The sequence below is a fragment of the Chiloscyllium plagiosum genome, chromosome 34, assembly GCF_004010195.1.
Source record: "Chiloscyllium plagiosum isolate BGI_BamShark_2017 chromosome 34, ASM401019v2, whole genome shotgun sequence".
Lineage (NCBI taxonomy): Eukaryota > Metazoa > Chordata > Chondrichthyes > Orectolobiformes > Hemiscylliidae > Chiloscyllium > Chiloscyllium plagiosum.
In genome coordinates, this window is record NC_057743.1 from 21874933 (window position 1) to 21893005 (window position 18073).

The 18073-nt window shown below is 41.5% G+C and overlaps 1 protein-coding gene across 1 annotated transcript in view; it reads left to right on the top strand.

The window, feature by feature from the left end:
• Nucleotides 1-10543: 10543 nt before the first annotated feature.
• sdf4 (stromal cell derived factor 4) overlaps nt 10544-18073 on the top strand; it is an 85191-nt gene continuing 77661 nt past the window's right edge. The window contains exon 1 of the mRNA XM_043675817.1: nt 10544-11150. Within this exon, the coding sequence (XP_043531752.1) occupies nt 10840-11150 (311 nt within the window). The 5' untranslated portion in view covers nt 10544-10839. The remainder of the gene's footprint in view (nt 11151-18073) is intronic.

The window sequence follows — 18073 nt, forward strand, 5'->3', positions numbered from 1 at the left end:
TGAGTTACACCTTTTCCAAGTGTTGACCCAATTAATGGATTTATACTTTGTAATGCTCTCAAGAGTGTTTGTGTAATTACTTTTGCTGCTATGTTGACATTTACTTGTCAATGCTTTCAAGGAGTAATTAACTACTATTCATTTGTATTCAATGAAACTGGCATATCATTCTGGCAATAAAGCCTAATACTGGTGGTAATGTTCAACAAGCCATCATTTAGAATGACATTTAAAATTAATAACTAAACAATTCTCCTTCATCCAATTCTGAGAATTGACTATCTGTGAAATGTTAGCTTTGCCATGAATAATGTACCTTCCTTATTTTGGGCATTACCATTCTGTCATGCATCTGGCTAACATTTGATGGGACATTCCCTGTAATAAAGCTATTCATCACACCTACAAATGCATACCTCCACAAACCAGATAACTCTGAAGATTATACACTTTCTGAGGGCCATGTTAGGGCTTTGCAATTGGCATAACTTTCTGTCTGCACACTTCTGTTAGGGAGCCTCGTCATTTTCAAATAATTGTTGGACATACTGGGCGGCACGGTGGCTCAGTAGTTAGCGCTACTGCCTAACACTGCCAGGGACCCGGATTCGATTCGGGTTTGCGTTTACTCTGTTCTCCAGGAACATGAGAACCTACAGTTAGTTGAAAGGTGGTGCTGGAAAAGCACAGCAGGTCAGGCAGCCCTGAGGCACAGGAGAGTCGATGTGCCTCAGGGCTGCCTGTATGGAGTTTGCACGTGTGGGTTGCTTCCGCGGGCTCTGCTTTCCTCCCACAGTCAAAGATGTGCAGATTAGGTGAATTGGCCATGGGAAATTGCCCAAAGTGTTCAGGGATATATAGGCTAGGTGCATTAGTCAGAGGAAATGTAGAGTAATAGGGTAGGAAAATGTATTTGGATGGGATACACTTCAATGAGTCAGTTTGGACTTGTTAGGCTAAATGGCCTGTTTCCACACTGTAGGGATTTTATGATGATTGAGACTGCTTTTCCCCATGAGTGCTCAGCCCGCCTCAAATGAAGTTGTAAACTGACTTCTTACCGATCTTTTGTCTGAAATAGATCCAATCAATAATATTATTCATTCTTATCTGTCTTCACGTCCTGACTCTTGCCACTAAGCTGCTGAAATATTCTCTCTTGAATCACTTTGTTGAAATTCCAGTATATCAAGCTTTATTTGCCCTTTGTGATATTGTTGGTAGCTCTCAAAGTGACTTGAGTTGTAGAGTTACAATATTACATTTGAATTTAGGTCAATGTAGTGAAAGTGTAGAAGGCTAATACTCTATACAGATATGTAGACCTCAGTATTTTAGAGCAAGAGAAGGAATTATTATGCATTTTTAAATGTCCTTTTGCATGATCAATTCAATGTATGTATTTAAATCACTGAAGCGTCTCTCACAAATTCAATTGTTTCATTTTGTAAGGATTTAATACAACTCCTATACCTGGGAAATTGCAAATTTAAAATTTCCGTGTAGAACAAGCTAAATTGGAAAGGTTAAAGATTAATTACCTTATATTTTAATGTGACATTTCATATCCAGATGTTGCAAATGCAGCTCATGATCTGATCCAAAATATAATTTGCCTTTCTTTCCTGCAATATCCTGTCAACTATCCATTAGTGTGTTTATATTAGATTAGATTAGATTAGATTACTTAGTGTGGAAACAGGCCCGTTGGCCCAACAAGTCCACACTGACCCACCGAAATGCAACCAACCCAGACCCATTCCCTTACATTTCACCCCTTCACCTAACACTACGAGCAATTTAGCATGGCCAATTCACCTAACCTGCACATTTTTGGACTGTGGGAGGAAACCGGAGCACCCGGAGGAAACCCACATCTCCGCCCATTTTTAACTTATTTCCCTCTTGGTCCCTTACCCCCCCAATCTAATCAGTGGTTATTTTCCATGTTCCTGTCTGGCTGTCAACTATCCATCACTATTGTTGATGCACCTATGGTTCAGCATATGATACAGTCCATGAGTAGTTAGAGCCCAAGTAACTCCTCCAAAGCAGCAAACTAGAACCTGTACATACCTGCTGTGTAAAGTCCCTGGTTCACCCTAGACTAAACCTGGTCTTTTTAAGACAGATGAGAAAAATATTTTTTTTTTTGTCTTGCAGCTTTGAAATTGTGTTCCCTCAAGAGACCAGTGAAGCATGAGTCATTGAACATATTGCAAACCTGTGAGAGACAGATTTTTTAACTCTAGGTGACTTGAGTGTTATGAGGCATTGCTAAGCAAGAAAATGGAGTTGAGGCCAAGGTCAGATTAGTTACGATCATGTTGAATGGCAGAGCAGGCTTGAACCTTAAGGTCTAATTCTGCTATTTAAGATCTTATTACTTGAGGTCCGATTTTCAGTGGGACAATGATAGAAACAAATTCCTCAGAGGCTGTTGACTAATTCTATTTGAGATATTATGCAATTACTTTAACGATCCAATAAAACAAAATCATAGTATATTTATTTTAAAATGTTCTTTTAAAAATGTTGGGATCATTATGTAAAAGCTGTGACAAGATATTTAATTATTATACAAGTTATGGTCAATAAATTGAAACCACATGTGTAAATCAATTTGTTAATTGTTATGTGTTCCTTATTTCTGTGCCTTTTTCATAGAAAATACTGGAAAATCTGAAATTTTTGTCACTTCCACTTCTCCCTTCCTGAAGAATTGCATATGGGCTAATTTGAGCTTTTAAGGAAGAAAGGGGTAGATTTTTGGGGTGTTGTGTAAGAGTTTCTAAGGTGTATCTTGTGAATGAGGGAAACTAATTAGATGGGGGAAGCAGGCCAGAGAGTTGTACCCAATTCTTGTTCCTAGATGCTGTTTATGGATATTTCAGAATGAAATATCATGTGAATTAAATGAAACCTTCCTGAGGGGACTGAAGTTTACAACTTAAATTTGTGATTCATGTGTGCAGCCTCAATGGAAATGTGCACAAAAGTGGGGAAACCTGCCCCTGCATCAGCAAACATTTTTCCTTGTTTTCAATCACCATGACAAAGCAGAGTGACTAAATTAACTTAATCCAGCAATTGTCACCATACTGCTAACACAGGATGGGGTTATCTTCAGGACCATTTTCCTTCCTTCTGTAATAGCAACTTTTAAGAGATCACCATGAAATTGAAACATTTTTGCCCAGATTTACCCTGTCAGCTATTTACTTGACCAGAAAACATTTATTTCTTGGCTTTCAAATGTTGCATCCTAGTTAAGGCAGTTTGTTGGCTCAGTGGTTATCATTATCATTACTCCCTCACAGCACCAAGACCCAGGTTCGAATCCACCCTCTGGCAACTATCTGTGTGGGGTTTGCACATTCCCCCAGTGTCTGCATGAGTTTCCTCTGGGTGCTCAGGTTTCTTCCCACAGTCCGAAGTTGTGCAGGTTAGGCGGATTGGCAATAGTGTTCAGGGATTAGATTAGATTAGATTCTCTACAGTGTGGAAACAGCTCCTTCAGCCCAACTAGTCCACACCGATCCTCCGAAGAGCAACCCACCCAGACCCATTCCCCTACACTTACTGACTAATGTACCTAACACTATGGGCAATTTAGCATGGCCAATTCACCTGACCTGCACACGGGGGAAACCCACGCAGACACAGGGAGAATGTGCAAACTCCACACACAGTCGCCCGAGGCGGGAATTGAACCTGGGACCCTGGTGCTGTGAGGCAGCAGTGCTAACCACTGAGCCACCGTGCCACCCGTTTGTGTAGATTACATGGATTAGTCATGGTAAATGTAGGATTATGGGATATGGTGATACCGGGTCTGGGGGGATGCACTTTGGAGGGTTGGTGCAGACTCGTTAGGCTGAATGGTCTCCACCTGCACTGTAGGAATTCTATGATTCTATGAAGTGCCAGCAGCATTTTTTTTTTATGAACAGTGATTTAACCAGATCTTCTGTTGCCAGCCAATTGCATTCATTCAGGCAGCATCAGGAAGTAGAGAAGTCAACATTTCAGGACTTGGGGGGGGTGGGAGGAGTGGAGTGGAGTAGGTGTAAGGGGAGCTGCAGTTAAAGGGAGAGGGCTGGGGTGGTAGAGATTGATGAACACAAGTCGAGGGTATGACCTGGTTGGTTGATGGGAGGATGCATCCAGTTGGTAGCTGAAAGGAAGGGTCAATAAGAGGAATGGAAGGGAGGGAATCGGGTGATGGGAAGGGAGTTTATTTGAAATTGGTGAACTCTGATATTGAGTCATTCGCACTGTAGGCTGCCCAGGACTCAAAATTGAGTTGTCCAATTTCAAATAACCTCTCTTCCCATCACCCGACTCTGTTCCCAGCCCCTCTCCCTCCTTTCTATTCCTCCAATTGATCCTTCCTTCCTGCTACCAACTAGATTTATTCCTCCCATCAACCAACCAGGTCATACCTACTATCTGTGTTCACCAATCTCTACCTCCCCACCCTGCTCTCCCAGCCCCCTCCCTTTTATCTGCAGCTCCCCTTACACCACCACCCCCACCAACACACACACACACACAAGCCCTGAAGAAGGTTTACACCTGAAATGTTAACTTCTCCTGATGCTCCTTGGCTTGCTGTGTTCTTCCAGCCTCCTGCTTGTCCACCTTGGATTCCACCATCTGCAGTTTTTTTTGTCTCTAACTAATTGCACTCATTCAGCATTTTTAAAAAACCTGCACAGAGAGCTTAATTAAGAAGGGGCTGGGGGTCAGTGTACCAAAAGCACAAAAATTCAGCAAGATCAAGAATTTGAATTGCTGAACCAACAATTCAGGTGCTTCAATTATTTGTACTCCAGAGTACGTAATCAGAAATTGACCAAGGAGAGAGGCAGAGGCTCTTATCCATCTTGATGTTTTCTTCACTAAATACTGCCTTTTATAATTCCCACAAGGTAAATTCACAAACCTGTGCTTCCCATCTGTGCCTTTCCTAATTATTCATTCCTGATGAAGGGCCTTTATCTGAAGCGTCGATTTTCCTGCTCCTCGGATGCTGCCTCACCTGCTGTGCTTTTCCAGCACCACTCTAATCTAGACCCTTTCCTGATTGACCTATTCCCTCTTAAAGCCATATTTAACTAGTTTCTGTTCTTAATCTGAATCCTTGCAGGTGAGCACAGGTCAGCGTGTTCGGTTTTTCTCGATCACATTTTGTTCTAAAAGTTGGTGGGGTTTTCAAGGTTCTACCAGTGACTTGGTTCAAAATTTTTACATTTGTCTGATTCAATGTTTCCCTTCATTGAAGATTCAGGTTGTGTATTTGAAATGGATACAAGCAGGATGGGTGGTCAGACCTGCAGGAGTTGGCTCTGTGAAAGATAGTGATCATTGGTGAAAGGTTACAAATCTTTGTTCTGTAACTTAATAGTCCAATGAAAATGTAAATAATTTCTCATAAAATATTCCTACTATGTTGAACCAGGAGACTTTGTTTCCAACTCTCTTCAACCATTCTTGCTTCCATCTGTAGCAATCTAAGTCTGGAGGATAAATTACTTTGGTTCCATTGACCCTCCAAAGTTCGAAGGAGGAAACACACTGAAAAGTACAACAAAGGCACATATGATTGCACTTTGTAAGTTATGAATGCACTTGTCCTAACTGGGGCCTGCTTTTACTGATTTATACACTTCCTGAAAAGAATACACATCTTGGTATCTTGCTTTTTGTCTTACACTTGATGACTTGCAGGAATACTAATTCAAAGGAAAAACAATACTTATTCTGAATATGAGGAGAATGTTGATTGGTTGGAAAGTGTACTGTGGGGGGTAGAAGTATTAACATAAAAAATGCATCCATTAACAGTTAACTGTCAGGCTTTATTTAAATATTGAACCATGCAGATTGACTTTGACTTTGGTTAAATTTCCCAGGGCAATCAATGAATGGCTATTACCTTTGAGTTGAGTCTGTAATCAGACAACATTTTGTTTGCTAATCCTGAATGTGCAAGGAATTACGCAGACAATCTATCGAGATCGTCATCTGGATGTAGTACGGTGAACTTGTGTATGCTGAGAGCTACATGTATTAAAGCATGGGAGGTTGATGAGTTCATGATCACTTTTCTCTATGGCCATCATGCTGGTTTCAACCATGGATTCACTTGTGCAGAATCAATTAACTTTGCCATACTTTGTTGGATTTCATATGACAAAATGGTTACCCAGAGTCTGCAAACTCTGATCTGGTTGCAGTCCTACCTAATCTATTTGGATTGCTGTCTTCATATTAAAATGCCATTTTTATGGCATGCAGTTATTAAAACATAACCCATGGCGATAACATGCATGAGAGCCCAAATAAATTCGCTTTTTTGTTCCCCAATTGTTTTACATGGTTATCAATGACTTGTGCTCCATAAATTTTCTCCTCTATTGGTTTAGAGAAATAGAACTTCTCCATCTATCCCGTACAATCAACAAGATTGATGTTATGATACCAGCTGATGTTACAACTAATTATGTCATATTTCTGACAGAACCCTTGCTTGATGGATTGTATTGTAAAAACAAAAACAAATCACAAAGTGGTCTCTCGCTGAAGCATAAGCACATGATGCTGTGGATTTTACTTTACCAATGAAAGGTTTACTAATAAAAAATGAAGATAGATATAATCTAAACCATATTATAATACTAATTCAAAGATTTTCAAACACACAGTACAAGTACAATCCAACTGGTGATGGAGGTGGATGCAAATAATGGACATTCCCAGGGTTTGACCCCTGTTTTGGAGGAAATCATCAACCTGCTTGGGTGTGGAAGCAACTTTAACAAAAATTCTCTGCTTCTAGGAGATTACCACTGAAAGTGATACTAGTTCCAATTCCAATGTGCAGTATACTGTAATCTGTTCTGCTGGTTGGTGGACTGAGAGCAGCATGGATCTTGCAGCTGCTCCTGAGATTAGAGGCTTATTTATAGATTTACTTCTAGATTTCTTAATAGTTGTTAAGTACGTACATTAAGAAATGTTTGGAGGGATATGGGCCAAGTACAGGCAGGTGTGACTAGTTTATTTTAGGATTATGATTGGCATGGACTGGTTGAACCTCAGGGTCTGTTTCCATGCTGTGTAATTCCGACTGTATGACAGGCTCCTGTTCTTTGCAGACAAAAATAACATGTACATGCACTGCTTTTGTTTCAACCATATGAAAATAATTTAGAAATTATATTTTGTAGGTGAAAACAGGAAAGGATGTTGGACTGAAGAAAAGAGAGCGTGTGGAAAGACACATACCCAGTTTATTTGCTATAAAAACCATAGCCAGCATTTTGTTGGATTAGTAATAGGGTATCTTAGGATGTATCAAAGACTTATTAGAATTGTTAAAATTATGTATACATTTTACAAGGAAGCAGCTACACTAAATAGTGCTAAAGATAACCTTGAAAAATATAGACAAAGAATGGGGAGCTGAGCTACCTGGATACAATTTTTAACTAAATAATTCATCCTGCCAGAACCTTCCTTGCTTTGCTGCCATTGGTTTTTATTGTACACAGCCACATTAATTATCTATATCCAAACTTTCCCCAATGACTTTCTGCATACTATGGCTGATTCTGGTCATTAATTTGCTTCAGTGATATCTGTATATCGCTGACTCTGAATCCAGCTTTCAGGTTCTCCTTTAACTACACTACCACCACTTTCTCCTGCCAAAATTCAGGCAATTGGTCCCATTTTATGCTGCATACCAAGTCATGGGATTGTGGATTTTCAAGCAAGTTTCCTCCAACTGATGGCACAAAGTTACTAAAGATTGTACTCTCCTTTGCGATCTTATTTAATCAATACGAGTTCATTCATAATGTGGGAAATAGCAATGAGCATACTGATCTTTCACCACAATGACATCCAACAACCTGGCATAAAATGGCAACAGTCCCAGCTCCCAGGACATAATCAGACTTTTAAAGAGGAATTGGAGTAGCGTTTGAAAAGGAGCCATTTGCTAGGTTATCGGAATAGAATAGGATGTTGAACTAATTGAGAATTTCATAATGAACCACCATAGGCTTGATAAGCCAAATGACCTCCCTTTGTACTGTAACATTCCATGATTAACATTATTTCATATTCCATTTTGTGCTGGAAATGCAAAGTTTGTAAGGTTATGAAAATATTTGTATAAGTATCAATTCTATTAGGGGAGAAGATTAGTTGCAGAAGATTTATATGTCACACAGATATTGTGACATAATCTTAAACAGTTTGACTATTCTGAGAAGATACCTTTTTGACATATCTAAGCTTTCAGATGTAACTTCACTCAATTTGCACTATAGACTTTTAATTAGATGTACTTACATATCCTGAGGTACATTTTCATCTCAGACATTATTGTTGACAACTTTGAACTCCTGTCAGATAAATTGTAAGCATGGAAAGCTTGCAAGGTGTGCGTGTGTGTGTGTGTGTAAAACCAGTTTAGTTCTGAAGCTCATTTTTGGAGATTCAATCGTTTATCTAAATCATTCAACATATGGTCAAAAATTATGCCCTGCCTTAATGAACTATTATCCATTATCTATAAGGAGAAGGATGATCATATGGTAGTCTTTGTAACATTTCAGTCATTGATATGCAGGGTAAGGATTCTTCATCAAGGTCTGACTAAGGTCTATTGAGACTTTAGACACTCTCCATGTTACAGATAATAACCTGATCAACCAAAATAATGAAATATGACACTTAATCAATCAAACATTGCATAGAAATCTAGCATATTTTGATATGGTGGCAGCTTTGGTTGGGATATATGAATAGCACTTATTGACCAAAACGACATTAAGTATTTAAAGTAAAGGAAAATGAACTATCCCATAAGAACACAATATTTAAACAAGGAAACTGAATTGACAATTTGAGTGTGGATGAAAAATCAAGCCAGCAAGAGTTTCATCTAAAGGAATGTTTTTAAACTTGAGAGGATGTAGAAAAGATTTACAAGGATGTTGCCATGACTGGAGAATTTGAGCTATTGTGAGAGGCTGAATAGGCTGGGGCTTTTTCCCCTCGAGCATCAGAGACAGGGGAAAACCTTACAAAGGTTTATAAAATCATTAGGGGCATGGTTAGGGCGAATAGCCAAAGTCTTTTTCCTAGGGTGGGGAAGTCTACAATTAGAGGCCATCTGTTTAAGGTGAGAGGGGAAAGATATAAAAGGGACCCAAGGGGTAACTTTTTCACACAGGGTAGTGTATCTATGAATGAGCTGCCAGAGGAACTGGTGGAGGTGGGTACATTTACAACATTTAAAAGGCATCTGGAATAGGAAGGGTTTAGACAGATATGGGGCAAATGGGACTAGGTCAGATTGGGATAGCTTGTTGGCATGGATGAGTTAGACCATGCTGTATGACAAGAGGAAGCATGAAGAAATTCATTGTAATGTGAAAAGGAGAATTGCATTTAACATATACAGTATAGTGCTTTTGTGTTATGTCTCCCAGTTAGAACCTTGTTCAATTCCGTCAACAATTCAGACTACAATCTGCATTTTTTTAAACTTTTTATTTTTTTGGGATTACCCCTTATTTCTAACCTGTGTACTTGTCTGTTGTGTCACTAGTTGTTTTTATATATAGTAAGTAATAAATATACTCTTTGTTGACTCAAGAAAAGCCTAATTTAATTTGCTTTTTTTGAAACATAAGTTCATTTGGGTCTGAGAGAAGGGTATTCATCAGGACAGGGATCTATTTTTAAATTAACCTTCGTTGTAACTAAACAATGGGCAAGTGAATAAAGAAGGAGAGCCAGTTTTTTTTCCTCCTAACCCAGACACTCAACAATTTGGTACATTCCATCTAGAACTATAATAAATTGAGGAACCCCCTGAACAATGGGTGCACCGTCAACTGTGGGATTCCAAGACCCACACCATGGGAACTACATGGTCATTCTTACACTGTGCTGGGTCAAAATTCTGAAAGTTGGTAACAACATTGAGGGTGTCCTTAACCCACTCAGTTTCTAAAATAAAGCAAAACAGAGAACTGGGAATCTGGAGACCTGAAACAAAAACGAAATTGCTGGAAAAAACTCAGCAGGTCTGGCAGCATCTGTGGAGAGAAAGCAAAGTTAATACTTCGAATCTGGTGACTCTATGTTGCCCTCGCCAGCGATATTCCCCATACCATGAATGAATAAGTTAAAATAATTTGGAAAGGGTGTTCTAGTACTGCGAGGGTGATACATAAATGCAAAGTTAAAAATCACACAACACCAGGTTATAGTCCAACAGGTTTATATGGAAGGAGCAGTACTCCGAAAGCTAGTGCTTCCAAATAAACCTGTTGGACTATAACCTGGTGTTGTGTGATTTTTAACTTTGTACACCCCAGTCCTCCAAATCATGACATAAATGCAAGCTCCTGTTGTTACTGCACCCTTCAACCAATCAAAGCGTGGCACGGATGGAGGGTGTAAAGGCAGTCCTCCAGGCTAGGGGGAGCCAGAGTGGGCGTTGCCTGGTCGGGCCGGTATTTCCTCCTTCCTGGGTTGGTGTTGAGTTTTTGCTGGTGGGGGCAGCTGGAGGTTTGATGTCCCGGTGTCGGGGGGGGTGAGGTTGGTCAGTGATCTCCGGCTATAGAGAGCACGGTGACAACCCCTCACTGATCCCGTTCCCCTCCACCTCGGCGGGTTATAGGAGGACATCGCCTTCCCGGCTGTAAGGGGGAAGGTGAGGAGGGGGATGTGACAGGTACCTGAGGCTGACGCAGTTGGCGGACCAGCGCGGGGGAGGTCTTTGGGTTTTCGGGCCCGGTTGCTCTGACCATGGCCTCGGGGAAGTCGGTGCTGTGCAGCGTCGCCAGCATTTACCTGAGCGGCTTCTGCGTCTTTCTGATGGTCGATGTCTACGCCCGGCCGACCAACAACTCGGCCGTCAAGCGGGAGAAGCCGGGCGCCAGGCTGGATGAAAACGAGATCCAACCCCCGAACCACCTGAGCGGGCTCAAACTGGAGAAGGGGGGTATCCTGAACAAGGATTTCCATCAGGAGGTCTTCCTGGGCAAGGAGATGGACGAGTTTGAGGCGGACTCCGAGCCCGTCAGAAACCGAAAGAAGCTCATTGCCATTTTTGAAAAGTGAGTATTGTTGACAGCATTTTATTTCTTCGGCGGGAGACATACTGTCTACAGTTTGGGGCTGGGCCCATAACTTTTAAAAAGACAGTAATTCAGAAAGTCGAGTGTCGGTGCTTAATCCTAGCCTAGTTGGTAGATAATTGTTTCTAAAATTAGGATGAGATTTTTAACAGTAATTGTGTGGGGCTGATGCTTTATGTTTGGCACTGATCTTTGAACCAAGATTAGGAACGTCATTCGAGAGAATGTGACACTTATTATTCTTGATTGCACAATTTTCATTTGCTTTTCAAGTTCCACCATGGCTTTCGTTCTTCTCCAAACCCACATCTGAGAAATGTGCGCACTTATCTTTCTGTTGTAACATTTTGAATTTTAAGTGCACCTTGTTTGGTTGTTGCACTTTCAGTTGCCAAGGCTCAAAGCTCTGGAAATCTTTCCAAACACACTACCATCTCTCCCTTTCACTTCAAACGTCCCTCTTTTGGGCCCCTTGACCAATATCTCCTTTTGTGGTGTAATGCTTTGGTGTAATAGTTCCGTTTCAATGTGTTCCTGCAAAGCAACTTGGAATGTTCCAGTGCGTTATAAATATAAGTTGTTCAGTCTAGAATCATAGAGATGTACAGCATGGAAACAGACCCTTCAGTCCAATTTGTCAATCCCAACCCAATCTAGTCCCACGTACCAGCATCTGGCCCATATCCCTCCAAACCCCTCCTATTCATATACACATCCAGATGCCTTTTAAATGTTGCAATTATACTAGCCTCCACCACTTCCTCTGCCAGCTCATTGCATACACGTACCACCCTCTGTGTGAAAAAGTTGCCCCTTGGGTCTCTTTTTATATCTTTCCCCTCTCACCCTAAACATATGTCCTCTCGTTCTGGACTCCCACACCCCAGGGAAAATACCTTGTCTATTTATCCTGTCCATGACCCTCAAAATTTTATAAACCTCTATAAGGTCACCCCTCAGCCTCCGAAGCTCCAGGGAAAACAGCCCCAGCCTATTCAACCTCTGCCTGTAGCTCAAATCCTCCAACCACGACAACATTCTTATAAATCGTTTCTGAACCCTTTCAAGTTTCACAACATCTTTCCGATAGGAAAGAGACCAGAATTGCACGCAATATTCCAACAGTGGCCTAACCAATGTCCTGTACAGCCACAACTAACCTCCCAACTCCTGTACTCAATACTCTGACCAATAAAGGAAAGCATACCTTCACTATCCTATCTACTGTGACTCTACTTTCAAGGAGCTATGAACCTACACTTCAAGGTGTCTCTGTTCAGCAACTCTCCCTAGGACTTTACCATTAAGTGTATAAGTCCTGCTAAGATTTGCTTTCCCAAAATGCAACACCTCACATTTATCTAAATTAAACTCCATCTGCCACTTCTCAGCCCATTGGCCTATCTGATCAAGGTCCTGTTGTCATCTGAGGTAACCTTCGATGTCCACTACACCACTAATTTTGGTGTCATCTGCAAACTAACTAATTGTACATCTTCTCGCATCCAAATCATTTATATAAATGAAGAAAAGTAGAGGACCCAGCACTGATCCTTGTGGCATTCCACTAGTCACAGGCCTGCAGTCTGAAAAACAACCCTGCTCCACCACCTTTGAGTCTTCTACCTTTGAGTCAGTTCTGTATCCAAATGGCTAGTTCTTTCTGTATTCCAGGAGATCTAACCTTGGGGAACCTTGTCAAACTCCTTACTGAAGTCTATATAGTTCAATCTACAACTCTGCCCTCATCAATCCACTTTGTTACTTCTTCAAAAGACTCAATCAAGTTTGTGAGACAAGATTTCCCAAGCACAAAGCAATGTTGACTATTCCTAATCAATCCTTGCCTTTCCAAATACATGTACATCCTCTCCCTCAGGATTCCCTCCAGCAAGTTGCCCACAACTGACGTCAGGCTCACTGGTTTTTAATTCCCTGGCTTGTCTTTACCGCCCTTCTTAAACAGTGGAACCATGTTAGCCAACCTCCAGTCTTCCAGCATCTCACCTGTGACTATCGATGATCCAAATATCTCAGCAAGAGGCCCAGCAGTCACTTCCCTAGCTTCCCACAGAGTTCTAGGGTACACCTGATTAGGTCCTGGGGATTTATTCACGTTTATGCGTTTATAAACATCCAGCACTTCCTTCTCTGTAATATGGGCATTTTTCAAGATGCCGCCATCTATTTCCCTACATGGTATATCTTCCATGTCCTTTTCCACAGTAAATACTGATGCAAAATACTCTTTTAGTATCTCCCCCATCTCTGCGGCTCCATACAAAGGCTGCCCTGCTGATCTTTGAGGGGCCCTATTCTCTCCCTAGTTACCCTTTGTCTGTAATGTATTTGTAAAAACCCTTAGCTTTGGCAAGTAGAGTTAAGGACAATCCAATCTCATGTCCCTTTTTGCCCTTCTGATTTCCCTCTTAAGTATACTCCTACTTCCTTTATACTCTTCTAAGGATTCACTCAATCACTCCTGTCTATACCTGACATATGCTTCCTTCTTTTTCTTAAGCAAACCCTCAATTTCTTTAGTCATCCAGCATTCCCTATACCTACCAGCCTTTCCTTTCACCCTAACAGGATTATACTGTCTCTGGACTCCCATTATCTAATTTCTGAAGGCTTCCTATTTTCCAACCGTCCCTTTACCCGTGAACATCTGCCCCCAATTAGCTTTTGAAACTTCTTGCCTAATACCATCAAAATTGGCCTTTCTCCAATTTAGAACTTCAACTTTTAGATCTGGTCTATCATTTTCCATCACTATTTTAAAACTAATGGAATAATGGTCACTGTCACCTCAGTCACCTGCTCTGCCTTAACTTCCCTAGAGTCAGTCAAGTTTTGCATCTTCTCTAGTAGGTACATCCACATACTGAATCAGAAAATTTTCTTGTACACACTTACCAAATTCCTTTTCATCTAAACTCTTAACATGAAGGCAGTTCCAGTCTGTGTTTGGAAAGTTAAAATCCCTTCCCATAACCACCATATTATTCTTACAGATAACTGAGATCTCCTTACAAATTTGTTTCTCAATTTCCTGCTGACTATTAGGTGGTCTATAACACAATCCCAATAAGATGATCATCCTTTCCTTATTTCTCAGTTCCACCCAAATAATTCCTTGGATGTATTTCTGGGAATATCCTCCCTCAGTACAGCTGTAATGCTATCCCTTATAAAAAATGCCACTCCCCCTCCTCTCTTGTCTCCCTTTCTATCCTTCCTGAAGCATTTATATCCTGGAACATTAAGCTGCCAGTCCTGCCCATTCCTGAGCCATGTTTCTGTAATTGCTATGATATCCCAGTCCCATGTTCCTAACCATGCCCGCAGTTCATCTGCCTTCGCTGTTAGGCCTCTTGCATTGAAATAAATACCGTTTAATTGATCAGTCCTACCTTGTTTTCTGTTTTGGCCCTGCCTGCCCTGACTGTTTGATTTCATTTATCAGCTGTACCAGTCTCAGATTGATCTCTTTCCTCACTATCTCCCTGGGTTCTCCGCCCCCCACCACGTGCACACGCGCACACCCCTTACTAGTTTAAATCCTTCCAAGCAGCTCAAGTGCACCTCCTGCAAATATATTAGTCCCCTTCCAATTTAGGTGCAATCTGTCCTCCTTGTTCAGGTTACTTCTACCCCAAAAGAGCTTCCAATCATCAAAAAATGTGAATGCTTCTCGCATACACCAGCTCCTCAGCCATGCATTCATCTACTCTATCCTCCTATTCCTGCCCTCGCTAGCTCATAGAACCGGGAGTAATCCAGATATTACTACCCTTGAGGATATCCTTTTTAAATTCCTGCCTAATTCGCTAATCTCCCTTCAGAATCTCAACCTTTTCACTTCTTGTGTTATTGGTTCCAATGTGTACAATGACCTCCTGCTCGCTCCTCTTTCCCCTGAGAACAGTGTGTACCCTCTCTGAGACACCCTTGATCCTGGCACCAGGGAAGCAGCACACTATTCTGATTTTTCACTGCTGGCCACAGAAATGTCTGTCTGTACCTCTGATTAGAGAATCCTCTAACACAGTCGATCTTTTGGAACCTGACGTACATCTCATTGCGTTACAGCTAGTATCAATACAGAAACATGGCTGTTCGTGCTACGTTCCACTGAGAATCCATCACCCCCTACAATTTTCCAAAACTGCATACTTGTTTGAAATCTGGATAGCCACAGAAGACTCCTGCACTACCTGCCTACCTCGCTTACCTTTCCTGGAGTTAACCCATCTATGTGACTGTATCTGCGATTTTTCCTCCTTCCTATAACTGCCATCCATCATAGCCCCTTGCTCTTGTAAATTCCTTATTGCCTTTAATTGTCTCTCCAACTGATCCAATCGATCTGATAGGATTTGGAACCAACGGCATTTATCGCAGATATAATCCTCAGTAACTGGTAAACTCTTCCTAAACTCCCACATTCAACAAGAAGAGCGTATCACTCTGCTAAAGGTCATTTTTGCTTCTTTCAATCTACAGACCCAGAAAATAGCACTGTCTTATTCCTCTGCAAAACATTGCTCCAGGTTAAATTAATACTTATGGCTTAATCAGGAGACCTATCTCAATAAAACATACAACCGAGAAAGAACCTACACTACTGTCTACTACAGACTTACTGTAAGGCCACGCTTAAAATATCCACTTATCGGTTTCTGTGCTGTGACCTCTCCCACACAATTTCCTCCAAGATTAGTTATGAATTTCACAGTTTGTTAATTTTCCCAGAAGCATTATGCTGAGAATTTCACAGTAGATATCCTCCAGATTTTATTACCTTTGTTTGGTACCTAATCCCGATGTAGCTTGCATTCTGTCTGTGATGTTTATACTGTGTTAGTAATTATACAGTTATCACCAGTGTTCAGTGAGTATATGAAGAATGTGAGTTTAGTGTATGGAAACAATATTTGGTTTTATGCATCATTGGGTGAGAGTTACTCATTGGCATTCCAAATGGCCTTTGAGCAGATGGTGATGAATGTACCTTTTTGTTGTTTTGGTACCTGTTCAATTTATTTTGATAACCTTTAATCCTTGTTTGCACAGCATAGAAGTTAAACCTAAAGGGGTTGACTTCTGTGCAATCTATTTGTTGACTTCAGGGTTGCTGCATGACAATGAATCCTAGACAGAGCATTGGTGGTGAGCTGTCATCTTGAACTGCTGTAATGTGGTGATATTCTCCAGTGCTCAGAGGATTTTAATGAGAGTGAAGTTCCAAAGCAAAATGATGGGTGATTTGGAGGGGAGCTTTGGAGCTGGTGGTGTTTTCATATATCTGCTGCCCTTGATCTTTGATATAGTGTTGGAATAGATTTGAACAGTGCTGTCAAAGCAGCCTTGGTTAGGTGCTGCAGTTCACACAACATCATTACAGAAGGTACTCCCTCCAGCCAGATTGCTGCTGGTGGGGGAATGAATTTTTAAGTTGGTGGATGAGGTGGTGATCAAGAGCACTACTTTTATCTGAGGTGTGTTGACCACCTTGAGAGTGTTGGAGCTGCAGACATCCAGGCAAGTGGGATGGACCCAACGCACACTTGACTTGTACCTTGCAGATGTTGGATATGCTGTAGGGAATTGGGAGATGAGTTACTGACCAAATAATTTCCAGATCTGACCTGTTCTAGTATCTACAGAATTAATATAATTGGGTGAGTTAAGTTTTAGCAAATGCTGACTCCCAATACATTGGTGGTTGGTAATTCACCAATAGTAATTCCTTTGAAAGTCAAGCAGTGGCTCGACACTTGCTTCCTATTGCCTGGCACTTGTGTGCCATTCATGTTACTTGCCACTTATTAGTCAAAGCCTGAATTTTATCTAGATCTTTGAGCATCCAAGCCCATTATCTGAGCAATTCCAACTGGTACTGAACATTGTGAATCACCAGCAATCGTCCTCGCTTCTGAAGTTATACAGAGAAATTAACGGTTGCAACAGCTGGAAATGGTTGGGCCTAGGACCACCCATCTTCAAAGTTTGTGAGAAGATTTGTAGCTCGGGTGCTCGTTGTTGTGGTTCTGTTCGCTGAGCTGGGAATTTGTGTTGCAGACGTTTCGTCCCCTGTCTAGGTGACATCCTCAGTGCTTGGGAGCCTCCTGTGAAGCGCTTCTGTGATCTTTCCTCCAGCATTTGTAGTGGTTTGAATCTGCCGCTTCCGGTTGTCAGTTCCAGCTGACCACTGCAGTGGTCGGTATATTGGGTCCAGGTCGATGTGCTTATTGATTGAATCAGTGGATGAGTGCCATGCCTCTAGGAATTCCCTGGCTATTCTCTGTTTGGCTTGTCCTATAATAGTAGTGTTGTCCCAGTCGAATGCATGTTGTTTGTCATCTGTGTATGTGGCTACTAAGGATAGCTGGTCGTGTCGTTTTGTGGCTAGTTGGTGTTCATGGATGCAGATCGTTAGCTGTCTTGCTGTTTGTCCAATGTAGTGTTTTGTGCAGTCCTTGCATGGGATTTTGTACACTACATTGGTTTTGCTAATGCTGGGTATTGGGTCCTTCGTTCTGGTGAGTTGTTGTCTGAGAGTGGCTGTTGGTTTGTGTGCTGTTATGAGTCCTAGTGGTCGCAGTAGTCTGGCTGTCAGTTTGGAAATGCTCTTGATGTATGGTAGTGTGGCTAGTCCTTTGGGTTGCGGCATGTCCTCATTCCATTGTCGGGCAACGGAATGAAGACATGCCGCAACCCAAAGGACTAGCCACGTTACCATACATCAAGAGCATTTCCAAACTGACAGCCAGACTACTGCGACCACTAGGACCCATAACAGCACACAAACCAACAGCCACTCTCAGACAACAACTCACCAGAACGAAGGACCCAATACCCAGCATGAGCAAAACCAATGTAGTGTACAAAATCACATG